Source organism: Boleophthalmus pectinirostris, unplaced genomic scaffold (genome assembly GCF_026225935.1).
Source record: "Boleophthalmus pectinirostris isolate CB_2022bp ecotype Guang Dong unplaced genomic scaffold, ASM2622593v1 HiC_scaffold_6, whole genome shotgun sequence".
Lineage (NCBI taxonomy): Eukaryota > Metazoa > Chordata > Actinopteri > Gobiiformes > Gobiidae > Boleophthalmus > Boleophthalmus pectinirostris.
This window is the reverse complement of record NW_026571447.1, coordinates 34,892,077-34,920,058: the sequence shown is the minus strand read 5'-3', so window position 1 is coordinate 34,920,058 and position 27,982 is coordinate 34,892,077. Positions and strand designations below refer to the sequence as shown.

Below are 27,982 nucleotides of genomic sequence, written 5' to 3'. Positions count from 1 at the left end.
AATATATATATATAAATAACAGCTCCAATATTGTCTGAGTCTTAGTAATAAAAGCAAAACCACTCAGAAACCGAGCCAGACCAAAGTAGTCGACTCGAATAGCACGCAGCCTCGTACTGTACTGACATGAGTGTAGCGGCGTGATGGTGGATCTCCGTCCCAGATAACCCGAAAAACCTTAAAAAAATGACGGACTACGCCGAGGAGCAGAGGAACGAGCTGGAGGCCATTGAGTCTATCTACCCGGACTCTTTTACAGGTGCGAGATTTAAGCAGAAAACCCCCCTGAGCTAGCACGGTTAGCATCGGCGAGCTAACAGTGACGTTTCATAGCAGAAGCAGCTCAGAAAGTGAAGGAAAGCATGTTCGAGCTAAACTGTTTTAATTCTGTATTGTTAAACCTAATAGTGCATACTGATTCATACATTTCTATAACTTGACTTTGTCTTCTTGGTTGTACAATTATTGCACATATAAGGTGACCAGACATCTCCATTTACCCGGTACAGTCCCAGTTTTGAGCCCTGTGTCTCCTGCCCCAGCAGATTTATCCAAAACCACTGATTTGTCACAGTTTTATACAAGAAATGTCCCTATTTTTGGCCAATTTGATCCCTGCCAATAGTAAAGAGGGCTATAAATTGTAATTTGTTTAAGTAAAATAGTGAAAATTTGCTTAAAAATGACCAAAACGCAAAGAAAATTTGACTATACCGACACACTGTTCCGTCAGATTTATCCAAAACCACTGATTTGTCCCAGTTTTATACAAAAAATGTCTCTATTTTTGACCAATTTGATCCCTGTCAATAGTAAAGAGAGGCATACAATGTAATTTGTTTAGATAAAATACAGAAAATCTGCTTAAAAATGACTAAAACACAAAGAAAATGTGACTATACTGACACACTCTCCCAGCAGATTTATACAAAACCACATTTTTTTTTCCGTTTTATACAAGAAATGTCCCTATTTTTAACCAGTCTGATACCTGCCAACAGTAAAATGAGGCATAAATTGTAATTTGTTTAGGTAAAATGCAGAAAAACTCCTTAAAAATGACTAAAACACAAAGAAAATGTGACTATACTGACACACTCTCCTAGCAGATTTATACAAAACCACACATTTTTCCTAGTTTTATACAAGAAATGTCCCAAGTGTCCCTATTTTTAACCAATCTGATCCCTGCCTACAGTAAAGAGAGGCATAAATTGTAATTTGTTTAGGTAAAATAGAGAAAATCCGCTTAAAAATTACCAAAACACAAAGAAAATGTGACCATACTGACTCATATGTTAGTCATGAATGGTCTCTGCATAACAGTTTTCCTTAGTTACACTTTCGTTTCACAATTTTATTATTACCAACCACCAAAAAAACAGCGTTGTCCGAGTTTTTTATTTTGAAATTCTGGTCACCCATTAGGGCTGGGTATCATTCAGAATTTACCGATACGATATAGTGAGCTTTCGATTCGATACGATATATTTCAAATCGATTCGATACGGTTCAATAAAAAATAATGACTCTGATACTAAAAGTCTGTGTTAAACCACTTCTTGTGCAAAATTAAAATGAAACATAAACATTTTAATCATCAAAACTGTGAAAATATCAAATGTGTCCCATAAACAAGTTTCCTTCCTCTAAACAAGCAACAAAACTGCAGCGCTGTAACAAAATAACTGAGTAAAATACACCAAAAAATACTCTTGGCGATATATCGTTACAGCAGCCCACGATACCAATACTGTATCATCACATTAAACGACACAATATATTGATATTTTGATATTTGTGCACACTTCTTTCACCCTATGCATACAGCGTACCGTATCATCAACTATTATTGTTCTTTAAATAAGATGTCAGATTATCTCAGAAAAAAAATGGATTTGCAGTTGACTTTCTAGTACTTGTCACTGAAATGCAGTTGCAAAGTGTTTCATCAGTCCAAAATAAAAACAAGTCTTCCTATCTAGATGCCCTGCCAGATAAATTGCCATAAACGTTTACACCCATAGTGGAAGGGCGTGTTAAACTAGACACTAGACACAATTTCTTATGTATATCAGCTATATAAACATGTATCAAGTAATCAGAATAACTTTTCAGAAATTACATTTAATTAAGCTATTATCAATATAAGCAGACTTTCATACCAGACATGTTTTGAAAAGGGATTTTAAAAGAAATGTGTGAGATATCTCATCTTAAGACCCATTTTTATTCTCTGGCTGTGTGTGGTCCTCTGGGTCTTTTTATTTATTTTATTTCATTTATTTTTAATGTATTTTATTGGTTTTATTTATTTTTTGCATTCTATGATTTTGCTCTTATTTTATTTTACTGGTTTTATTATTTTAAGACTAGTATGATTAAATCTGAGTGTTTATTTTATCATTTTATTATTGCTGTTATTATTATGTATTTGTGAAGCACTTTAGAAATTGTTTGTTTGTGAAATGCGCTATGTAAATAAAGTGGATTGGATTTGATATATTTCAAAATCATTCACTTTTTCTTAAGGATACGATATGGATTATTATTGTTATTTTTAATATTTATCTTGCCGTTGTGGCCGTTAATCTATAATTGAAGATCGCGATATTAAGCTTCTGAATTAGTACAGATCGAGCTTTATGTTAAATTTTAGTGAAGTTTGCGAATTAACTTATTGCTTATGTAAAAATAATGATAAAAAATGTATTTATATGGGACATAAACTCACTTGTGAATTTAATGTTTTCACTTATTTAGTCAAAAATACAAATCTGATGCACAGAGGACAAATTGGGATACGTGGGCAATAAAAATATCAGTGCCAAATATCAGTGGAAATCCCTACTTTTTCTGCGTTTAGTGTTAATTGCATTGCATTTATTGTCATTGGAGTTTTTTAATTCACTAAATCAAGCTCCCTGTTTTGTGTTTTTTAGTCCTTTCAGACAACCCCACAAGCTTCACCATCACAGTCACGTCAGATGCTGGAGAGAATGGAGAAAGTGAGTATTACATCTTTTAAATGTTTCTGAAAAAATCACGAATGGTTCGATATGATTTTTTTCAGCTGATACCAATATTCAGTATTTTTCACGATTTTGTGGATGTGTGATAATCGCTAATATCAATTTTACAATTCATGGCAAGGTCCACAAACTGAAGAAAAGATGTGTAGCTAAAGAAATATTTAATTCTGTCAACTGGACAAAAGTTTGACAGAAGTAAATTTCTGCTGTGAAACCTACCTGGACGACTGAGGGTTTGCACAGACAAGTTGCGGTTCACTTTGCAAATTAACGTAAATATAGACTTTAGAGATAAAACATTACATTTGTGTTATATGGAAATAAAAATACTGTGGTGATAACATAGCTCTGCCTTTTATGATCAGTTAGTAATAGCAGCCCAGTGTTGTTCGTGTACAGAGTGAGTGACAATTGTTTGTTTACAGCGGTCGAAACCTTGCTTAAGTTCACATATGTGGAGAATTATCCAGACGAGCCCCCGCTTTGGGAGATTCAGTCACAGGAAAACTTAGAAGACGGAGATGTAGAGGAGATACTCGCACTATTGCAGCAACAGGTGGGTCCCTCTGCACAAAATGATCAATGAAATCAGGGCTGTACAATATATCGCAAACGTATCGAGATCACAATGCTGAATGAGACAATCAATATTGCAACATACTGTATTTTTCGGACTATAAGTCGCTCTGGAATATAAGTCGCACCAACCAAAAAAGTTGTAATGAAGAAGAAAAAAAACATATATAAGTCGTGCTGAACTATAAGTATTGTATTGTATTTTATAAAATCAGGGACCAGGAATCGACATTTCATCTTGAAAGGCAAGTTCTAGTAATAAAAACAGAACAGAGAACAACAGACTGAATAGGCGTCAATATGTTAACGTAACATATTAACAACTATTCAGATAACTACAGCATAACAACTGAACATAATTTTACCAATCTCTCCATCTCACTCCAAATCACCAAATCCACTGAATTCTTCATCCTCTGTGTCATTTGTGCGTGACCTCCAGAGGTAAACAGAGCGCCGCTTCCTTTTCTGTGTAGCTGTCGTCAGACTCAGCATCAGTTCCAGTTAGAATTATTCAGGTCTTTCTGAATCCCGACAGGATGGTTTCGGTGTCACTGAAGTTCAGGCTTTGTTCATCCATCCAGTGACTTCAGGAAAGTTTCATGGTGCATCCTCCTGGTTGCTGTGAAGCTGTGATCTCCGTGCCCGCTTTCCACCAGTCAGTCACAAGTTTCTCGCTCAATCCAAACTTTCTTTCTGCTGCTCGATTACTGTTTTTGGCTGAGTATTTCACCACTTGCAGCAGGACAGAGGCTTTTTCTGCAGGAGACATGCGCAGTAGGGCGCCAAGTGACAGTGGTACAGGAGGAACAGGAGCAGCAGATACTGACACACAAGACTAGAGCCTCTCACCGGTGTCAGTGTGAAAATTTTAATATACGTAGTTGTAAGTTGTACTGGAGTATAAGTCGCAGGAAACAATCAAACCATGAAAAAAAATGCGACTTATAGTCTGAAAAATACGATACTCATTATAACACCACGTCATCTGACAAAAATGCATGTTAAATAAATCTGATTTTATTAATAATTGTCCAAAAATATTACGTAAACCAGGAGTTTGTCCTGGTTTAATAGTAATAATAATTTGAGTTTCACTAGTAAAGTAAAGCATGCACTTTGTTGTTTTAATGTAACTGAAATGATTAACAACCTTATCACATTTTGCAAAATATTTCAACACTGTGCAGCTCTGATAGTATCTAATATGAATACTTGTGGTTAAAAAGTCTGCCTATTATTGCCCATTATTTAATTCTAAGCTCTACTGTTTTGAACAGTGTAGTTCACATATATTTCAAATTAAATATATTTATGCAAAAAAAAAAAAAAAAAAGTTAAATTTGTAACACTGTTATCATTTCGCATTGACCACACTGATCTGCTTGTTCCTCAGCTTTTGTCATTTGTTTTGAATATTTCATGTGTTTGCTCTAAACAGGCTGAGGAAAACTTGGGCATGGTGATGATTTTCACTTTGGTCACAGCCGTTCAGGAGAAACTTAATGAAATTGTGGACGCCATAAAAACCAGACGAGAAGAAGAGAAACTACGGAAAGAGAAGGAGGCAGAGGAAGCAGAGAAGGTTTGTGCAGAGAGGAGACAGGAGGAGTTTTAACCTCACAATAATCTAACATAGATCAGAAATTGTGTAATACAGGTCTTTAAAGATGCACTATGTCACTTTAGCGGTGGAAGGTCTGAAACTTTCTTGTCTCTACTGAGATGTTAAGACAAGCAGTTTTTTTTTTCTTCAATAAAAATGGCTATATTTCAATTTGTTTTACTGATCTTTTTTTTTTTTTTTTTTAATTACATGTATTATTACTATTATTAATCACATGCATTTGGGAACATTTCGAATAGATACTGTAACTGCTTTTTATTATAGTATGGTATGGTATAGTATAGTAGTATAGTATTTCAGTATATTTTCATTATTGTTTTAGCTCTGCTTCAAATGTGTTTTGACTTATGACTTGTTTTCTGTTTAATTGTCAGAAAGCCTTCCAAGGCACAGTGGTCACAATAGAAAACTTTTTGGCCTGGAAAGCCAAGTTTGAGCTGGAGATGACAGAAATCAGGAAGAAGAGGCAGAAAGAGGAGGAGCAGGCGGGGAAAAACAAACTCACAGGTAAATTAACTCATCTTTACAAATTTGAAGGTGCTGTACAACATTTTTACTGTCTTAAAACATGAAAAACTGAACTTGTTCATTTTAAACAGTTTTTTTTCTAACTTTCCTTATCCTGATTATTCACTGTGCTGAGTTTATAAGTGCTTGTCACAACTCTCAGACAACACAGCAGAGTTTTGTGATGGTAAAGCGAACAACAACTAGCATGCTAAAGCGCACTTCCGTCTGTCAGTCTGCATTTTGACTGGAGATGCACGAGGGAATACTGGTGCTGATCCATGAAAAGTGAATCGGTTATCGGCTTCCAGTGATCGGTTCAGCTGATATCCTGGTTGGACACATAAATTGATCTAATAAGACTGTTTACTGGTCGTAGTCGCCCAGAAAGTCTCAGAATATTTGATGCTTTGTAGTACGGAGTAGTTCTGTCTTTACTTGTGAGATAAATAAAAGCTACAAACAGCTCCTGCACCCATGTGACTAAATCTGACAGGGACGCCATGTTGGCAGTGGTCAGTTTGCACCAATTCCGCTTTTGGAGTTTTTGTCATTAAAGGAAATCATAGACAAAGATTTATTATAAACACTAATCAGATTAAACATGCGTGACCCTAACCTGGCACTAGTTTGATTTTAAAGTATAGTCTATAGTAGGGCTGGGCGATATGGAGCAAAAAATATATCTGGATATATTTTGTTATACCTTCATATCTGTACAGGAAACATAACCCCCCAAAAATTACTACAAAAACAAATCCGACAAATTCCACAAGGTCCTTTTTTTACTGAAGTGCAAAGAGGCAGTTCTTATAGGAACAAAGTGCCTCTGTGGCATTTAAAAAAAAAAATGCTGTAAACGATAACCAGAACCATGAGCTCCTTCAGCAGATGAAGCTCGGGAGGTTCCTTATTTTAATAGATCCATGTTCCTCACCAGCGGTAAGGAGCTGTGAGGCATCCCACAAGCCACTGCAGATCAAACCCAACATTTCTAAACACTATTGCACAAGTTATAAACTGCTGCAGGTTATTAATTAAAATGAAAATAAATTTTACAACATTTACAACATTGTTTTCAGGAAAATAAAGTCTGTGTTTCGTCCATACTCTGGTAATGGCTGATATTGGGTTTTGGCGAATACTAACTAGCTATATAATCGGAATCGGACTAGGAGTTCAAAAATTTTAAATATGAACTTTGCAAAATCTTTTCAAATAAAATGTAAATTGTGGCTTGTTCTCTCTGTAGGAAAGCAGCTGTTTGAGCGAGACCACAACCTCGACACGTCTGACATTCAGTTTCTTGAAGATGGTAAGACTTTTGTTATTTGTCAGTGTAAAATCTGCACCAACATCTCTATGCAGACACACTTAAGTGGACTAAATTGAACTGTCAGATAAAAAAAAGAAAAGAAAGAACAAAACAAAAAACAAACAAACAAAAACAAAACATTAGAGGGACTTTAAGTAAGATTTTCATTTAAAATTCGATAAACATATTCCTTTCTTTTTTTATATAGCTGTTTGAATCAGAATTACAATTGTTCAGTTCTTAGTTACAAAAACATTGAACATAATGGCCAAATCGTTTGTTATAATTTGGTGTTTTGGCTGTCAGTATTATCCAATCAGAAAAATGAAAGAGCTTCACACGAGTCTCTCAGTTTCAATGCTGAGAAAAGACTGATCTAAACCCCGGCCGCTGTATTACTGCCAGAATGTTCTTTCACACCTCCATACCATTAATTGTTCAAGGTTTCCACGGTCATGGAAATCCTGGAAAAGTCAAGGAAATTGAAAATGTCATTTTCTAGGCCTGGAAAAGTCATGGAATTTTAGTATCTCTTTCACACAACTACACCGTTCTGTTAAGTTCTCATGAGGCTGTTATGATTATTTCTGAACATATATGCCTTCTGTTTAAAAGAGACAACAATAAATGAATAAAAAACTAAAATCTCAAACCATAAAGTGAGTGGAAAGGGTTAACATTTCAGATTTATGCTCTATTCTGCACATGTAGGTGCCGTAAAGTCATGGAAAATTTACTTTTAGGTCATGAAAAAGTGAAAAAGAGTGGGAACCCTGATTGCTGAGTTCAGTTTTTTCTCTAATATTGTGTAACTGAGCTCTTAAAAGAAGTATTGATCATTAATACTTAAATATTGAGCCTGAAGGAAATTCAATTTGGACCTCTTACACAACTGCAGGACTCCAGAAGAAGAAAATATGACTGTAGACTTGGCAGCCTTCAGCTTTACTTTGTTTGACACTGCTATCCTGACGATCCCCCACGTTTTTTTTTTTTTTTTTACAGCTAAACCGTTCCTTTACATCAAACTGAATACATTTCTGACTTTTTTTGTAGCTGGGAACAACGTGGAAGTGGACGAGTCTTTGTTCCAGGATATGGAGGACTTGGATTTGGAAGATGATCCAGACTTTGACCCCTTGGAGATGGGAAGCGACGAAGACTGAAGGACTTAAAACCAGAGCTCCCTCTTCAAACCAGTCCAATGCAAAAACTCATTTATTTTCTAAAGACTCTGCAGCAAATGGAAATACCTGCCTAACAACGTACGCAACAGCATAATCACATTTATTACATTTTTATTTGTATCAAGATGGCTGAGCAATTAAATTTAACAAATACTGTAACATGTGGTGTGCTTGCTCTATTTGTTAATGACATAATATGACCAGGAGATGGCGCCAAAGTAACAAATGTGAAAGTGAAAGATACTACAGCACAGAAATTCACTGAGCAGTTAACGAGTAATTTTGTGCCTTCAATCAAAAACAAAAGTCTGCTATTAATTAGATCATTTACTTTCAGAAACGAATGCAATTACAGAACTAGAACCACACAAATGGAAATACTGTTTTACATTTTACATCAGTGGGCACTCCAATCAAGAGTACCAGAGTGTCATCCAAATTTAGAATTCTGAAATATTCTTCTTGCAATAAATGTTTGCTCATGTATCACTCGGTTTCAGATGACAACAGAACATTTTAAAGGCCAATGGTGCAGAGTTTAGTTTATTTTAGTAACACAGTGACTTCTTGGTCCTGACAGGTTTAACCCAGTGACACTGAAGGATGGGTCAAATGCAGAAGATTAGGAAAAGTACACTTAAACTTTACCTTAAAATCTATTATAAAAACAAGCAAATTTGCTGCATGACGTCCCAAAACTTATCATCAGTAAGATTCATAAACACCTAAGTGCGCTTCACACTGCATAGAAAGTTATACTGATCTGTGATATTGTGTACAGTTTTAATTTGCAAGTCTGTGTAGTTTTTTCCCATGATGCTCTGGTTTTGACTGGACAAAAGGTTGTAGATTACGAGTTGTCTCTGATGTCCCAGATAAATGACACAGGGAAATCCTTCATCTCTCGTTCGAAGACTTGGTCAAACCTTTCGTTCTGGGAAACAGTGAAGTGGTTCTTCCAGTCGCCAGTAGTTCCTAAAAGAATGACAGAAGTGATATATTGTGTTTAAATATGTTGTGTTCACATGTCGTCACAACATTCAAGTGAGGAACAGAACTTCAGACAGAGCAGAGCCTACAGTTAGCATCACATCACCAGGGAATGAAGAGTTGGTTCTTCTTCCCATAATTTCACATAAACAGTTCTAAAATACAGTGATCCCTTGTTTGTCGTGGGAGTTACGTTATAAAAATAATAAGTCACCTTTATATTTTACAATTATTATATCTGTTTTAAGTTTGTAAAACCCCTCATCACACACTTTATACACTTTTCTCACACAGGACAGTTACAACCCTTTTTGCATCCTTCTTAAAACTTATTGCTGCTGTCGTCCTTTTGTTATTTTCCTCCTTCTTTATGTAACAAACCAAAGAGTCATTTATTCCGTAATGGAGCCTACAGCGCAGAGTCCTGCACGGGTCCATTTTTGGAGACCCACACCCACGTAGTACAGGACCGCACCCGCCCGTTAACCCGAGATTATATCAAACTTTTGCGCTGCCAAGACTAAACCAGGACTAATTCCAGGACTGAAACAGGATGACTACACCAGGACTGAACTAGGACTAAAACAGGACTCACTGCGGAGTCAGGGTTCTCTCTCTCATGTTCAAGACTAGTCCAGGTTTAGACCTGGTGTAGTCCTGGATTAGTCCTGGCCCAGTCCTGACCAGCCCGTGTGTAATCACTACCCGCCTGCATACCTGCCCTTGCTTGATAAGTTATGAAAGTGATGTCATGATTTTCAACCAGGATTTTTTTTTTCCATCTAAAAATTGCCAAAGTGGGAGAAAAATGTAAGATTTTGAGGTTAATATATAAAGATCTTAAGTGTGTTTAGTGAAATGAGTAAATGAGTCTAACCGCTCATAGGCACTTTAAAGGACCTAGGCCCATACTCCGTACAACTTCACTAGAATCACTGGGATGGTTTCAGCTCCACAACTTGAACACCACTACATGACATCACAGGGTGGATGTTGTGAAGATATAGACTGTCTAATAATGCAGGATCACTCAAACATGTGTGAAAGAACCAAAACACAACTTCAGGTGTGTTTTTAAGGGGGGAACAACATTATAACATGGCCAAAAGCCACGGACCTTTAAAATGAGATGAAGCCAGGTCAGAATTCTATGGTGGGATTTGCTGTTAAACCCTCAGATTACAGTTATTCATTCATGATTGAAGAGGTTGTACCTTTCCTCATGTAGGTGCCCTCGTTATTGTCCTTGAGCAGGAATTCTTTTATACGGGGCATTTGGATTCTGCTTCATGTTTTCAAAGGTGCTGTGCTTCACCACGTTCTGCAGCTCATCCTCGGTCAGTTCTATCTCCAGGAAGTCTGCAGTCTTCTTCACTGCAGATCTGAGGTCCTAAAACAACAAAAGATACTTTTACCACAAATAAAATTAAACAACTAGGTCTTCGCTCTGATCTCTGAAATTTGTGAAAAGTGCTCATACACTAATAGTGGTGAAAAATACTCAGAACACTTAAAGTAAGTGAAAAACAGCTTCACTGTAAACTGTTGAACAAGTTCTGTTTTTCACAATTTAGGACAGTAAAAATCAGGTAATACAATTAAACAACACCAGTGAAGAGGCTGCTTGTGAAGATTTTGTTTTGCACCAAGAAGCTCTGGGCTCTAAACCAGTATCTGTGTCATCAATACACAAAACTCCATCCAAAATTAAGGGACACTTAATGCACAAAGAGCACATTTTTGTGAGGTAACATTTATGGAATTACCTCTCCGTGCGTCATATCTGTTGCCTGTATCCAATCAGGAAGTAAAATTATAACCTTCACCAAAATTGTCAAAGTAGGAAAAACTAGGCAAGTAAAATGTACTAAAGTCTTAAAGAGAGGGTATTTACTTCTATGAGGTATTAAGAGGTTGCAAAGTTACTGAAACATGCACGAATGACACCTGAAACCTCTTGAGACAAGTTTTTGAACAATGTTATAAGAAAAATCTTCTTTTCAGTGTTACCCGCTCTTTAAAGGGTCCATATTGAGCTATTTTCTGATCTGTGTTACAATGATGTTTTCTCATAAAAAATATACCCAGAGTTGTGTTTTGTTTCATTCACACGTGTTTAACAACCCTACATATTTAGGCTGAGTTCTTCCCAAACACAGAAAAGTTTCCTTGTTCCACCTTTTGATGTCATGTGGTAATACAGGAAGTGCTCGACTGTGATTTTAAACTCCACACACCTTCAACTAGTTAACCTGTAAACAACCACTTCATGACATCACAAGGTGGAACAGAGCATTTTGAGCTTTAGAGATGTAGACAGAATAATAATAAAGAGTTACTCAAATGTGTGCATGAAACAAAACACAACTCTGGGTATGTTTTTGATGAGGTAAAAACATTCTCACATGACTTTGAGCTCACAAGAGTCACATTTTTTTCCATAATATTGGACCTTTAAATATAATAATATTAACTACATTTCAGTCAAATGTGCAATGTCTCATTTGTGCTGTAAAGTTTAGAACAGTACAGTACAGTATAGTATAATGAGCCACATTTCATGTGTTTTCTCAAATAAAATTTCATGTTTAAAATGGTAGATTTTCTTACCATGATCATTTCTTCATAAGTGATGAACAGCATGTTCAGTTCATCTTTGTGAGAATACCAAGTCTTAATGTGATTAAACCAACTTCCTGCCGTCACTGCAACAGACGCACAACAGTCACATTACAAACTGACAGCTTAAACTCAAGTTGTTTTCTTATATATAGGACCCGTACACAATTGTTTTTATGCATGTATTTGAACAAAATGTGTCTAGATATATTGTAAATGCAGTCCTGGGGGAAAAACGTGTACTGTTAGCATGGTAGTAGTTGTTGTTAGCATTACCGATGGAACAAAACACCTTCTGGTCTCTGAAAGTTGTGAAACCCGCTCAACTCATTGGTGTGAACTGAGGCGCCTGCAGGATTTTTTGGGAAAATATGCACGACCAAGTAGAGTACAGACCCTCCACTCAGTCTGCACTTACACCTGACGCATGAGCACGTTTCTCTCTTCTTTCACTCCTCTCCCATCGGACGTTCGCAGTGTTTCATTCAGTAAGAGAGCGATAATCACCACTACATGTGTTTGGCACTATATTGTTGTGCACAAGGTTACACGCTTTTATAATATAATAAAGGAGGAGACGAGTGTCTCTCCGGCATGTGAGAGCGGCCGAGCGCTGCGGCTACCAGCTAAAAACGGAAACATGCCACTAGCTTTTGGCCATGGAGGAGGAATATCAGTCGGCCTCAATGAAAAAACGCCTCAGGAGGCGGAAGCATTGCTTAACCAGCACTGTTTACAGTGAGGAGGGAAGAGCTGTTGACCTTGACTGGGGATATTGTCAGATGGTGGAAGGAATACTTTGAGGATTTCCTCAATCCCATCGTCACTTCAGAGGCTGGGGACTCGGAGGTGGACTCGTCCATCATCCTGGTTGAAGTCACTGAGGTGGTTGCAAGCTCCTCGGTGGCGAGAAAAGAGACATTAAGCTGAAATGAGCGCATCCGGCTGCAGTAATATCCTACGGCTCTTGTGTTGATTCACACACTGGCTAATGGCGGCTACTTTCGTCTAAACCTCCACACAGGAGAGTGTGAGGAGAGACACAACGCGGTGACACAAACTCAAGGGCCGGTCACACTAAAGTGTCAAAAAACGCCTTGACGCCTCTATATGGACGCCTTTGCATTTGAGTTTAGACGCCCCCGACGCGCGTCTTTGACGCCGTGGACGAACGGGACAAAAATACTTGACGCGCCCGTTGCCCTGGAAACAAGAGTTCGGTCCCGCTCTTTTCCCGAAACAATGTCAGACCAGACTGATAGAGACTTTAGTGTTTTTATGACATAAAACATCAGCGGAGGAGATCGGGTCGACGACTGGGGCGTATATATATTTATACTCCACTAATGACACTGGATCAGTCCCGGTCTAGTCCTGGTCTAGTCCTGGTCTAATACCGGTCTAGTCCCGGTCTAATCATGGTCTAGTCTCGGTCTTGTCCTTGTTTAGTCCTGGTCCGGTCCTGGTTTAGTCCTGGTCCAGGTCTGGTGTAGTCCTCGCGATCGACTCGGTGATTGTGGCGTATATATTTATTCTCTGCTCATGTTTGTGGCTCTCGCTCTGTTTCTCTGGTCTTGCTTCCTGATAATAACGTCGCTGCATCACTGGATACTCTTCCCTGATTGGTTGACGTGGCACGTCTGACGCGAAAAGTTCAGCATTTTCAACTTCTTGATGCTGACGCCTCAGACGCGCATCTAGACCGCTGACGCCAAAACGCTCAAGACACGCCGCGTCGACGCGAGGTTCGCGCCGCGTCGACGCCAGATTCGCGCCGCGCTGACGCTGAAAACGCGCCGCAAAAACGCAGGACGCTCTAGTTGCGCGTCCACATAGACTTTACATAGAAACTGGACGCTTTGATGCCTTGGTGTGAATGGCCCTTCAGACAAGCTGGGACCGCAGCACCCGCTGCTGCCGCCGGGACCTGGGGTCACTCACTCACTGCTCTATCCACCACTGCCAGCTCGTTTCTGGGTGTAAAAGTTTCACCTGGGCATAGCACAGAGGGCTTCAGTCTACCTGGTGCCTCAGTGCTGATATGAACTGACCGTAACTTTCAGATTTAAGTGGGATCAAGACTAGTTTTACAACCAGCTCCTGCATTTGCATGTTGATCTTTTCATATTGGACAACACACTTTTGGAGACAGAACCAAGACAGTGGATAGAGGATACACTTTGCTTCAGTCCCCTGGAGAAGGTAAGAGGCTTGTTTTCGTTAGTTTTGGGTAAATCTGAGGACGGAGCCTCACAGGTAATTAGTGCATAAATGAGCTTGTGGGTGCGACTGAGCTGCTTTGATGTTCAGCCGTGTGCTGTAGGAGCGGCACTGATGCCGTACAGTATGTTTGTGTTGTGACCGTAGCCTCTTATTGTAGTTTTGCTGATTGGGGCTGGGTGTGTGAGTGGTGTGTTATGTTGTGCGCTGCGCTACACACTTTGAAAGCTCGTTGTGGGCGGAGCGGGACTGCACAAGGTGGGAGCAGGCGGTTAGGATGATAAACTGCAGTCCCACAAGCTAAATATGAGAGTAAAGTAAAGTATACAAATGATGAGTGTATGCATATCATGCATAATTTGTGCTGGATATTTTATTTGTCATTAATAAAAAAACATTTTAAGCAACAAACCGTCCCCCCTCTCGTATGCTACGTGGAACGTCCTCCCGTTCCTTACGCCACGACAGTCTTTCCTCCTGTACATCACGCAGGCTACGCCACTAAACCAGAACTAAAACAGGATTTAAGCAGGACTTAACCACAGCATCGGACCACTGTGCCTCCTCCCAATTCCTTTCCGCTTCTGTGTTTGATAGAAATTAAGAAAGTGAACGTTCCCATCCTGCGGGACTTGTGGGCGGGAGCAAGACAAAATATTGCAGATGCAGGCAGGAGTGGGACTGAAAATTACAATTCTTTGTGGGAGGGGGTGGGAGTGGGACTGAAAATTCTGTCCAGCGCAGACCTCTACTTTGGACCACTGCAAACAGTTTCCAGTGAACTAGTTCTGTTTTTCACATTTTAAGTGAAGTGAAAATCAGCCTTTGCGAATGAGCCTTCTCGTAGATATTCAGCCTGAACCTTTGCATCTAAACTAATATGGCTGCTTATGTAGAAAAAAAATAAATGGAATAAATTAATCTCATTGCATGGCTCTGTCAGAGTTCGGTCTGAGCTGCTGAGAAGGACTGGGAGAGGTTTTACAGAATATCCAGAGAAAACCTGGATCCTCTGGATCAAAATTTAGTAGAAGCTATTAGCAACAGTAAAGGTGAGCTTTTGTGGATTCAAGAGTCTAGTCTACCTAGTCCCTCCTGTCCTGTAAGTAATGTGGATAGTGGCACATTTCACAATCTAAACTCATAAAATTGTATTTAGTACCTTTTCCATTTATGAACATGTCAAATAATTCATCAGAAGTCCTGGACGGTTTGTTTAATTTGATCATTTTGTAGAAATGGTAGTAGGACACGAAGATGTCTTTGGGATTTCTGGCCACATAGATCACCTGAAATACACAACATTACAGCATAAAAATGAAATAAAAACATAAAATGAACACACACACGCACACACAAAACCTAACCTAACCTGGGAGCATTCACCAGGCATTTCACCCATTACACAAATAAATTCAGTGAATATAGTGAGGTCTCAGGGGATCCATACAATGTTGCGTGATAATGATGATTACAGCTTTTAGAGGATCCCATACCATCATTTGTGTGACCTCTCCCATGTTATTTAATGAAAGAAATTCTTTAATGTCTTCTTTTAGGTTTTGTTTTAATTTAGGATATTCTTGAATAGACACTGTGTGGGCAAGAATAATGTGTACAGTTCCTGCTATTAAGATGCAATTCTCTCCAGACGTCAATAATTCCCAGTTCTTTCATCAATGAATTGACTTTTTTAGTAAGTGTGTTTTCTTGAACAGATACATTTGACACTACTTGACATCTAGTTTAGGATTCAATCTAATATTAAAATCTCCTCCACAAATTTCCACTTCCTGTGGATTTACCATAAGATCAAAAATGTGTTTGTTATGCTCTTGTGCTATGTGCTCTTTGTTGGTTGCACTCCTAACTTCAAACCACTTGGTCCTCCTACTGACCCGTTGCTGGTTTGAGAGGAAGCCTCCATACCTTGTGGGATTGCAGGGCCCTCAGCCATGATGATAATACTATTAGTAAAGCACTCCCCTCTCCAGTCCCCTCCTTGACCCGTGTTCATAGTACTCAATTTAAATCTGGTGCATTATTTCTTTTGTGACTTTAACCAATCAGGACTTGTTTCATTAACCTTGGGTCAAATATTTTTTGGGTGGGGAGGGGGGGTTATAGTGGTGGGATAATGCTCACAGGCGTGTGCTACTGACCTTCCCCTTCTTTTGTCTGAGAGCGGTGGGCATCATGCTGAAAGGCAGGTGGGTCGTACAGAAGCGTGGAGATTTTTCTTTGATAAACCTCGGGACCACTCCCTTGAACTCCATCCAGTTGACCAGTTTACCAAGTGGATACTTAGCGACGGCCTCAATTTCGCCTTTGGACTGTAGCAAAAAGATGATCTGCTGCATCCAGAAGGTCCCTGAACGCACCACAGAACACACACAAAATGGAATTCATCAAAAAATTCTTAAAAGTAACTCTGTGATTTCTGCTGTCAAATCACACTGTGGGCAGTGAGTTGGACAGGTTAAAGAAGACATATTGTGCTTGTGTTGCACAATATAATATAATATAGTTAGAATCAGTGACACTGTTGGATCATGATGTTATATTTTAAAGGTGCATTGTGTAACTTTTCTAGTGGAGGATCCGTCAAATGTTTGTCTTCATGGGGATGTTATTGCTTTGTCTGGAATGTTTCACAGTCTGCTATTACACCTGTCTTCATGGAGATTAAACCAGGCAAAGTTAGAGGTCAGATCTGTGGAGAGGCGACCCCTCACAGTCAGAATGCCTATTTTTGTATTTTGTATTTTTTTTTTGAGCTATAAAACCATCGGTTATCAGTAGCGGCTGGTGAATAGAGGGGGCACTCCCTAACTTCCATCCATCCATTTTCGTCCGCTTATCCGGGGCCGGGTCGCGGGGGGAGCAGCCTAAGCAGGGACTCCCAGACTTCCTTCACCCCAGACACGTCCTCCAGCTCCTCCGGGGGGACCCCGAGGCGTTCCCAGGCCAGCCGAGAGACATAGTCCCTCCAGCGTGTCCTGGGTCTTCCCCGGGGCCTCCTCCCGGCGGGACATGCCCGGAACACCTCCCGAGGGAGGCGCCCAGGAGGCATCCGGAACAGATGCCCGAGCCACCTCAACTGGCTCCTCTCGACGTGGAGGAGCAGCGGCTCTACTCCGAGCTCCTCCCGTGTGACTGAGCTCCTCACCCTATCTCTAAGGGAGCGCCCAGCCACCCTGCGGAGGAAACTCATTTCGAGCGCTTGTATCCACGATCTCGTCCTTTCGGTCACTACCCAGAGCTCATGACCATAGGTGAGAGTAGGAACGAAGACTGACCGGTAAATCGAGAGCTTCGCCTTTCGACTCAGCGCCCTCTTCACCACAACGGTCCGATACAGCGACCGCATCACTGCCGAAGCTGCACCGATCCGCCTGTCAATCTCACGTTCCGTCCTTCCCTCACTCGTGAACAAGACCCCGAGATACTTGAACTCCTCCACTTGAGGCAAAGACTCCCCACCCACCCGGAGAGGGCAAGCCCCCTTTTTCCGGTCGAGAACCATGGCCTCGGACTTGGAAGAGCTGATCTTCATCCCAGCCGCTTCACACTCGGCTGCAAACCGCCCCAGTGCACACTGCAGGTCCTGGCTCGATGAAGCCAACAGAACAACATCGTCCGCAAACAGCAGACATGAAATCCTGTGGTCCCCAAACCGGACCCCCTCCGGCCCCTGACTGTGCCTAGAAATTCTGTCCATAAATACAATGAACAGAACCGGTGACAAAGGGCAGCCCTGGCGGAGTCCAACATGCACCGAGAACAGGTCTGACTTACTGCCGGCAATGAACACAGCTCCTGCTCCGGTCATACAGGGACCGGACAGCCCTTAGCAAAGGGCCCCGGACCCCATACTCCCAGAGCACCCCCCACAGGACACCACGAGGGACACGGTCAAATGCCTTCTCCAGATCCACAAAGCACATGTGGACTGGTTGGGCAAACTCCCATGAACCCTCGAGCACCCGATGGAGGGTGTAGAGCTGGTCCAGTGTTCCACGGCCAGGACGAAAACCACACTGCTCTTCCTGAATCCGAGGTTCGACTATCGGCCGGATTCTCCTCTCCAGTACCCTGGCATAGACCTTACCGGGAAGGCTGAGGAGTGTGATCCCCCTATAGTTGGAACACACCCTCCGGTCCCCCTTCTTATACAGAGGGACCACCACCCCGGTTTGCCAGTCCAGAGGTACTGTCCCAAGCTGCAAGACAAGCCCCACAACATCCAGAGACTTCAGGTACTCAGGACGGATCTCATCCAACCCCGGAGCCTTGCCACCAAGGAGCTTGCCAACCACCTCAGTGACTTCGGCCAGGGTGATGGATGAGTCCGCCTCCGAGTCCCCAGCCTCGGCCTCCTCCTCGGAGGACGTGACGGTGGGATTGAGGAGATCCTCAAAGTATTCCTTCCACCGCCGGACAACGTCCCCAGTCGAGGTCAACAGCTCTCCCCCCGCACTGTAAACAGTGTTGGTGAAGAACTGCTTTCCCCTCCTGAGGCGCCGGACGGTTTGCCAGAATCTCTTTGAGGCCGTCCTATAGTCCTTCTCCATGGCCTCCCCGAACTCCTCCCAGCTCCGAGTTTTTGCCTCCGCGACCACACGGGCTGCAGCACGCTTGGCCCGCCGGTACCCGTCAGCTGCCTCAGGAGTCCCCCGAGCCAGCAAGGCCCGATAGGACTCCTTCTTCAGCTTGACAGCATCCCTTACTTCCGGTGTCCACCACCGGGTTCGGGGATTGCCGCCGCGACAGGCACCACAGACCTTACGCCCACAGCTCCGAGCAGCTGCATTGACAATAGAGGCCGAGAATGAAGCCCACTCGGACTCCATATCTCCGTCCTCCCCCGGAATCCGGGAGAAGTCCTCCCGGAGGTGCGAGTTGAAGGTCCCTCTGACAGAGGGCTCCGCCAGACATTCCCAACAGACTCTCACTACATGCTTGGGCCTGCCAGGTCTTTCCGGCTTCCTCCTCCGCCAGCGAACCCAACTCACAACCAGGTGGTGATCAGTTGACAGCTCAGCCCCTCTCTTCACCCGAGTGTCCAACACACGCGGCCGGAGATCAGATGACACGACGACAAAGTCGATCATCGACCTCCGGCCTAGGGTGTCCTGGTGCCACGTGCACTTATGGACACCCTTGTGCTCGAACATGGTGTTTGTTATGGACAAACTGTGACTAGCACAGAAGTCCAATAACAAAACACCACTCGGGTTCAGATCGGGGAGGCCGTTCCTCCCAATCACCCCTCTCCAAGTGTCACTGTCGCTGCCCACGTGGGCGTTGAAGTCCCCCAGGAGAACAATGGAGTCCCCGGTCAGTGCACTGTCTAGTACCCCTCCCAAGGACTCCAAGAAGGCCGGGTACTCTGCACTGCTGTTCGGCCCGTAGGCCGACACCACAGTGAGAGACCTGTCCCCGACTCGAAGGCGCAGGGACGCGACCCTCTCGTTCACCGGGGTGAACTCCAACACACAGCGACTGAGCTGTGGGGCAATGAGCAGGCCCACACCAGCCCGCCGCCGCTCCCCGCGGCCAACGCCAGAGAAATGGAGAGTCCAGCCCCTCTCAAGGAGTTGGGTTCCAGAGTTCCAAACTGTGCGTGGAGGTGAGGCCGACCATATCTAGTCGGTAACGCTCAACCTCCCGCACAAGCTCAGGCTCCTTCCCCCCCAGCGAGGTGACATTCCATGTCCCCAGAGCTAGTCTCCATGTCCGGAGATCTGGTCGCCGAGGCCCCCGCCGTCGACTGCTGCCCAGATCTCTCTGCACCGGCCCCATATGGATCCTCCTGCGGGTGGTGGGCCCACGTGAGGACGGCCCCACGTCGCTCCTTCGGGCTGAGCCCGGCCGAGCCCCGTGGGGGGAGGCTCGGCCACCAGGCGCTCGCTGGCGAGCACCCACCCCAGGCCTGGCTCCAGGGTGAGGCCCCGGTGACGCCAATCCGGGCGACGTAACTGGCCTTGCTGGTACACTCATCATATGGGCTTCTGAACCGTTCTTCGTCTGACCCGTCCCCCCGGACCTGTTTGCCTTGGGTGACCCTACCAGGGGCATGAAGCCCCCGACAACATAGCTCCCGGGATCATTCGGGCACTCAAACCCCTCCACCACGATAAGGTGACGGTTCAAGGAGGGGCACTCCCTAACTTGACCTAGGTAAATGAATTACGTTGTTATTTTGTATTTGGCTATATGGAGACACTGGGGTCCGGGGTTTGCCGCTGGCTGCTCTAGCAGTACACTTCTGGAGACAGAGCCAACAAGACAGCAGATAGAGGATACACTCTGCTTCAGTCCTCTGGAGAAGGTAGAATGGTTGTTTTAGTTAGTTTTGGACAAATCTGAAGATGGAGCCTTGCAGTTAAATAGTGTGTAAATGAGCTCGTGGGTGAGATGGAGCTGCTCTGGTGTTCGGACGTGTGCGCTGTTGGACCGGCGCTGATGCCATGTGTTCATGTTGTGACTGTAGCCTGTTATTGTAGATGAGTTTGTCTTGTTGACGTTGTTGGGACTGGTTGTGAGCGGTGGATCAGGTTGTGCTTCTCAAACACAGTGCAAGCGTAGGACAGGTGACTGATGAAATATAAGACAAATAATTTATATTCATTCAAGATATAGTTCAGCCAAGAGTGAACAAAATGACTGTATGTCTTTGGCATTCATTATTATGCAGGTATTACAGCTTGTATATGATATATCCATGGAAACAAGCAGGACCCCCAACCAAAAACATAAAAAACAAACAAACAAAAAAAACAAAGATAAAAACATTACAAACACAGTGCACCTTTAAAACACAATACTGATCTTAAAGAAACCAATTAATTGACTTCCCACGCTTGTAGCCCAGGTTACATAAACTGATTAAGTATAATTTTCTTGATTTCTAAAGTGTGTTGTGGCCGCTATGTTTTGTTATTGTTTATTCGATCAGCTGACGTGCGCCTGCTTAATTGTATATAGGGACACACGTGTGAGCGCGCGCACGCCACCCCAATTCACCGCTGTGCCGCTGGCGCTTGTTCGGGACCTAAAGAGACGTAAAACGGATTATTACCTGAACTGAACTGATCTGGACCACGTAAAAGGTGCTGAGGATCAGGTAGTCAGGACCCAGCTCTACCCGGTGAGATTCATCCATGTACTCTGCCTTAGTACGTTTATTGAGGTGTGCCGCACGAGAGCGCGCGCCGCCGCTGCAGCCCTTTGGATGTACTTTTTTTGAAGATCGCTAATTTGGGAATTTATAAGACAATGAACCATATCCTACGATATACGTACAGAACAGACTCACCATCATCAACGTCCCTCTGTCACAGAAAAACACACATATTCCACTGAGTCGTGTCCTTTAGTCTGACAGAAGGTGAACACAAGAAACTGTTTTGTTCAGTGCTAACAGTTTATGCAAATGAGCCATGTGGTTTTAGGATTTGTTTCTGTAAAAAGTAAACAAATATGCGCAAAGCTGAATTATATGATCAAACGGGCTGTTGTGGCTCTATAGTGGTTATGGTTTATATGTTGTAAACTTGAGTTTATTTATGCAGAAGATTTTAATCTGCGCAGTGGATCATAGCTCCTTATCACTGGTTAGGAACCTGCGGAGCTTCCTCTGCTAAAGGAGCTCATGGTCGTTTGTAAGCTCATGGTCGTTTGTATTTTCCCTGTTTTATTACATTAAATTTAGTTTATTTGTTAAATTAAGTTAAGAAACTGGTATACTCCATTTGATCATGTAAACAGGGATATGAGTATCCTGGTTTCTAGGTGCGCATGTAAACGCAGTATCCTGAATACTGCATAACCAGGATATGGCTAATAACTGGGATACTGATGTGCATGTATATGCACTCACTGTAAATACAACTTCAGAGGGTAAATGAGGGAGAAACAACTAGAACATGGTTAAAAGCTCTAAAAAGCTGATTTAGTATAACAGATCAGCTTTAAAGACAAATCGGGTGAATATTTACACAAGCAAGATACTTCTAGCAGAAAAGTGCCATGGTGCACCTTTAAAATTAAAATTCTGTTTGTTAAGTGTCCTGATTTGGGCTCTACTTTGATGTGTGATGACTTCTTCCTCAAATCCATTGGTTTCACATAAGCAGCAGAACACATGAGTCAGAGAACTCCACATTAAACATGTCTGACCTTGAATGGTTCCAGCAGGACACGAGACTGCAGACCTGGACTCCGGTGATGATAACATTGTTCAAGATGGGGTATTATGCTAGATAAACTTTTTTTTTTAGCATTCTACCATTTTATAACATTGTTCCCTCATCAAAAACAAGTCTGAAATGGTTTTCTGTATCATCCGTGCATGCTCGAGTGATTTTGCAGTCTCTCAATTAAAGCCCCTTCTCAGTTATTGTATGATACGGCGTCACGTTGTCTAAGGCTCTGCTCACAAACCTACGTCACCAGGAAGCTTTTTATTTTCTACCTTTGCCCACCTGAGCTTCCATCTCACAATGTTGAATATTTAAATATTTGTTTACAAACATTTAAAGTTTTTTTTTTTTTATCGTCTTACCTGATTTGGGGTATGTGACGACAAACACATCTGAGTCTCTGATCTCCAGGTCCCTGATCTGCTCTAGTTCATGAGGCAGATGAAAGCCCTCGACCACCTGAAAGCCGTGGGAGTTCTGTAGAGCCAGACACTTGTCCCAAACTAAAGAGGAGAAGAACATTTAGGACAACATGGCTCTGTGGTTCATTTGACTTTACAATAGGGTTATCAATACACAGATATAAAGCTGCAACTAACAATTATTTTAGTAGGCAGACAACTAGTATATTTCTATTTGTAATATTTCTATGGTACATTGACAATTTTTGGATGCGTTTTTGACGAAATAAAGGTTGACGGTGACTGTGAGCCCCGTAATATAAGGAGTCATATTTATGGATTTAATAGTTTGAGAGTCAAGGTACAGTATGTCCCTTTGTGGAGGTAGGACATCACCTGTATGATTCCATGGGATTAGAAAGTGAAAACCATACTTCACCATGGAGATAAATATGCCCTAATGTGGAATATTATAGTTAAAGGAAAAGTATTTCTATCAAGACAAGCAGCAGGAGCTAAATAAGAGAGAGGTTTGTGGAGATGCAAGCCCACTCACTGTAAGTGATGCATGTTTTTTACTGCTATTGCTATAAACACAACCATAATGGAAAAAAACATGCTTTTATTTTAGTCTGTTTTGGCCAAAAAGTGAAATACTGTCTCTTTAAATGACATTTTGAGCAGGTGGTACAGTATGTAATGGAGCTGTACATTACAAGTGGAATCAGGCAACAGCTTCTCTTCGTTCCCGAGGTTTAGGTTTTTCATCTCTTCTACCATGTCTCCAAAAATCAGCTGACCAACTTTGTTTCAGAAGGTGTTTCTCTGTGTACGTCACTTGAATCCACCTGGAAAACACAGAATAAACCCAACAAATCTAAATTTTCTTCAAGTAAAAATTGCTGTTCGACATTGTGATGTCATTAAGTGCTGATAGAGGTGTTTTTAAACTCCACACAACTTCACAAGAACAATTTGAATAATTTCAGGCCTGGAATTACCAAACTTTGAAGCTACATTTATTGTTTTTGCCTTGTTGAAACGTCTTCACTTCTTAGGAGGTTAGTTTAGTTAGTTTTGGAACATTAGTTAGTTTAGGAACATTATAGCCTATGAAAGTTTTTTCTAGGAGAGAGACGTTCTGTACATCTGCTAGATAATTGCAGATAAACAGAATAAAATGTAGAAACATTTACAATCAAAATCAATGACAGCTGAATTATTTACAGTCAGTGTGGCTAGGCTATATTAACCTTACATAATTATGTTAATTAACCCTCTTAAGCCAGTGTATAATCAGCAAATAAACTTGTTCTCTGATTTCTGAGTCAGAAAAAGTTGCATTAACTGTTGTAAAACTGTACTAACACATGAACAACACAATGAATCCCATTTGAAATAGTAAATGGCAGTAAATGTCCAGATAAGTCAATAGATAAAGAAAGCAGCGCTCTTACCTGCGCGTGTGCCTCCAGAGTCCTGCAGGGACCGCTGGCTGGCGCGCACCTTTAACCACGTCCCTCCCCCTCCTCCTCCTTCGTGGATCTTTGTTTGCACAATCTGTGTGAAGTTGGCCCCCATCAAATGCAAACCTACACAAAAACTATGTCAACCGTTTCTGCTCCGTTTGTGCTGAAAAAGTTTCATTTGTACTGGTTTAGTTTTTAAGATATTAACAATTCTTTTATAGGCCAAACTGGGGTCAGCCAGCCCCCAGGAAGTTTAAAAATGCTCTAAAATGGTGTCAATGTTTGTGCTTCGCTTGTGCTGTTTTGTGCTGCAAAAAGTTTCATTTGTTCGAGCTTTGCCCCCAAGATGTACATCACAACCGCAATATAAAGAAATGGGCAAAAGTTATAGCCAGGCTGGCGCCACCTAGTGCCTCCGCTCAATTTCATTTCTCTCCAGAGGCTAGGTCAGTAATCGGAATACACTAAACAGTTCGCAAAAACACCGGAAGTGTGAGTTTAGGCACCAGCCAATCAGCAAAGAGCTATACATTCTGTGTTGGCGACGATTCCCAAGATCGAGGATTTAAAGCCGTAGCAAAGAGAATGTTTGGTGAATTTTATCAAGGGGAAAGACGTTATTGCCCGTCTTTCTACGGGATTTGGGAAAAGCTTAATATACCAGTTAGCCCCTTTAGCGGCGCATTACATATGTCACGACCAAATAGCAGCGATTGGTTAAATGATAAAAAGTAAAGTGTGTTTTATATAAGGTAACACACTTCTAACATGCCTTAAGTTTCACAAGAGTCTATTCTGTGTAATATAGGACCTTTTAAAATCTTAAAAATTAGTCCCTTGAATCATGCAATGTCATCTTCTCTCCACTTGAGGGCACTGTTGCACTGTTGAAAGATCAGTGGTATTGTAGAAACAGTTTACAGTGGTCAATGCCCATACACATAGACCTGCTTTCACCTCCCTCTCTCTCTCTCTCTCTCTCTTTTATGTCATCCCTCCTCTTTCTCGTCTCTTTTCCTCTGTCTCTCTTTTTACTCCACCTCATATCTGTTAAACAAAAACAAACAAACAAACAAAACCAAAACAAAACAAAAAAACAGTTTTTATCTGACAGTGACAAAAATTTAATCTAAGCTCTCTCTATTCTTCTCTCTATCCTCTTTCCCATCCTCTCTTCTCTCTATTTCCACCTACTTTCCTTCCCCAAATCTCCATTTCTCCACACCTCTCTTGCTTCTCTCTTCTGACTCCCTCAGTTTCTACTCCATTTGAGCTGCAAAAAGTTTCATTTGCGCTTTTGTAGTTTTCTAGATATTAGCAATTCTTTTATAGGTCAAATTGGGGTCAGCCAGCCCCCAGGAAACTTAAAAATGCTCTAAAACGGCCCAAAATGGTGTCAATGATTTGTACTTTGTTTGTGCTGTTTAGTGCTGCAGAAAGTTTCATTTGTACGATTATGGTTCTTAAGATATTAGCAGTTTTATTTTCAGCCAAATAGCAGCGATTGGTTAAATAAAAAAAGTACAGTCGTCCCTCGCTATATCGAGCTTCACCTTTCGCGGTCTTGTTGTTTCGCGGATTTTTTTAGTGCAATTTTTTATTTTTATTTTGTTTTGTGAAATATCTTAAAAGGTTCGTGGGAAGTAGTCACAACCAGGCAATCACTATTTCACATCAATCAATGCCAGCACACAATGAAGCTAGAGTAAACGTGTCTGTCTATTCCCCGCTTAACATTGTTACAACAAGCTAGAATAACTGTGCCTGTTTATTCCCCGCTCAATAATTGTTACAATGAAGCTAGAACAAATGTGTCCGTTTACTCCCCGCTTAACATTGCTACACACACAATGAGGCTAGAATAAATGTGTCCGTTTACTCCCCGCTCAACATTGTTACAATCATATCAATCAATCAATGGGTTTAAGCATCAATCATCATACTAACTGGCACATAAGAAAATGAAACTCACCGTTGACACTGGGCTGGAGAGCCAACAACCCACGGCAGAGTGGCTTAAACCCGGCTGGGCGTTCGTACGCAACCCGCAGCAGACTCTAAAGTGGGTGCTTTCCCTCCGCCTCTATATATTCTCTTCATGCACCTGTGCGTGCAGAGAGGGCCAGTCTCCACCGCGCACACATACATGGAGGCGCATTCCTGTCCCATGTCCAGTCTTTTGAGACTGGCAATGGGGCAGGGTGCCCTGTCTTTCGTAAACACAGTGTCCTTGGCACAATCCCCAACTAAAAGATAGCGAGTTGTATAAGCATTATATTGACTTCGTGCAGGCATGCAGGCCTAGTGAATTGATCTCAGGACCATCTTATATGTTCCCACTACATATTTTTTAACAGTATATGAACGTGTACTGCGTATTACGGGCGGGTAGTAATTACACGGGTGGGTCAGGTCTAAACCAGGACTAATCTTGGACTTAAGAGAGAAAACCCAGAGTAAGGTGTCTGCAAAGCGCGATCAGGCAATTGCCGCTCTTGCCTCCGTCAGGTGTGGAGCTGAGCCGGTCCTTTCTCCTGCGGTCATCTCCGAGCCCGTCCCGGCAGTGAGTTCTGTTTCAGCTCTGGTTTAGTCCTGGTTTAGTCCTAGTTCAGTCCTGGTTTAGTCATCCTGTTTCAGTCCTGGAATCAGTCCTGGGTCTTGGTTCAGTCTGTGGTGTATGCAGCGCAAAATGATATAATCTCAGGTCCTGTACTACGCGGGTGCGAGTCTCCAAAAATGGACCCATGCAGGACTCTGCGCTGTTGGGCTCCATTACAGAATAAATTAATCTTCGGTTTGTTATATAAAGAAGGAGGAAAATAACAAAAGGACGACAGCAGCAATAAGTTTTAAGAAGGATGTAAAAAGGGTTGTAACTAGGCCTGTAACGATAATCAATAAATCGATTAATCGTATGATAACTTTTAACGAGCTTGATAACTTTTCCAGCCACGATAAATTCTATTTGCAGCTTGTTTGTTTTCCTCGCTCTCTCTCGCTCTCAGAGAGACTGAATGTTAGAAGGTTTCTATCGCTCTGATTCCTCTCGTTTAACAAGCGTAATGACGCTTGAACCAAGTGCGCGCGTTGTCTGAGTGCAGAAACACAAGCTAGCGCGCCTCTGTCTGTGCAGTGTTCTAGCAGCACAAGCTAGCGCCACTGTCAGAACCAAAACAGTTCATCGTGGAGCGACAAAACAAGTCACGATGCCGAATCAACACAAGTGAACGGGACACGTGTCAACAGCCACATGCGTCAAATGCAGCGAGCGCACAAATGACGAGAAGAAATGTCTCAAACCCCAACAGCCGACATAAACCCAAAGTGACAGAACTAGCCTAGCGCCCGGGAGAACCCGAAATCCCGAAACCGACACGACACCAGACAGAAGAGAGACTCCCTCATAGAGAAACAACATCCTGTGTCTCAGGTTAATACGAACACTTCAAGACCAAAATGACGAGGCCACAGCAGCAGCCAGAGAGACGAGACTCAATATTCCAATGTAGGTCAATCACTAAAATAACTTTTAAGGACAATTTTTTTTACAGAGATTTAATAATCCATTTTACTTAATGCTTTGGTTGTATTTGGTTCAGCAATGGTTTATTCAAGTGCATTTTTGTGAACAAGTCCTTGCTGTGAGCCAGACACATTAGGCTATTCCTATGTTAAGTCTCTTTTATTTAGGCCTATTGTTTTTGGTTGTCTTACAGTTCCTGAGTTGAATGTTCTTCAGAAAGTCAGGTTTATTGATCAATGAGAGGATGTATTTGCATTTTTATTCCATGGTCATTATATTAGTTGAAATTGGTCTCAAAATGTCAATATT

The 27,982-nt window shown here is 42.0% G+C and overlaps 1 protein-coding gene and 1 pseudogene across 1 annotated transcript; one reads left to right on the top strand and one right to left on the bottom strand.

The window, feature by feature from the left end:
* Positions 1 to 94: 94 nt before the first annotated feature.
* Positions 95 to 8,403, top strand: rwdd1 (RWD domain containing 1). Its single transcript, XM_020923688.2, has 7 exons — positions 95 to 259; positions 2,943 to 3,008; positions 3,458 to 3,588; positions 5,050 to 5,193; positions 5,610 to 5,742; positions 6,995 to 7,057; positions 8,114 to 8,403. The coding sequence occupies exons 1-7, from the start codon at positions 187 to 189 to the stop codon at positions 8,221 to 8,223; spliced, it is 720 nt and encodes a 239-aa protein (XP_020779347.1). The 5' UTR covers positions 95 to 186; the 3' UTR covers positions 8,224 to 8,403.
* LOC110159131 (amine sulfotransferase-like) lies at positions 8,328 to 26,342 on the bottom strand (annotated as a pseudogene).
* Between the last annotated feature and the right edge of the window lie 1,640 nt (positions 26,343 to 27,982).

Coding starts and splice junctions, on each gene's coding strand:
- rwdd1 (XM_020923688.2), top strand. CDS start 187: ATGACGGACTACGCCGAGGAGCAGAGGAACGAGCTGGAGGCCATTGAG. Junction 3,589..5,049: donor TCGCACTATTGCAGCAACAG/GTGGGTCCCTCT, acceptor TGCTCTAAACAG/GCTGAGGAAAACTTGGGCAT. Junction 5,743..6,994: donor GGGGAAAAACAAACTCACAG/GTAAATTAACTC, acceptor TTCTCTCTGTAG/GAAAGCAGCTGTTTGAGCGA.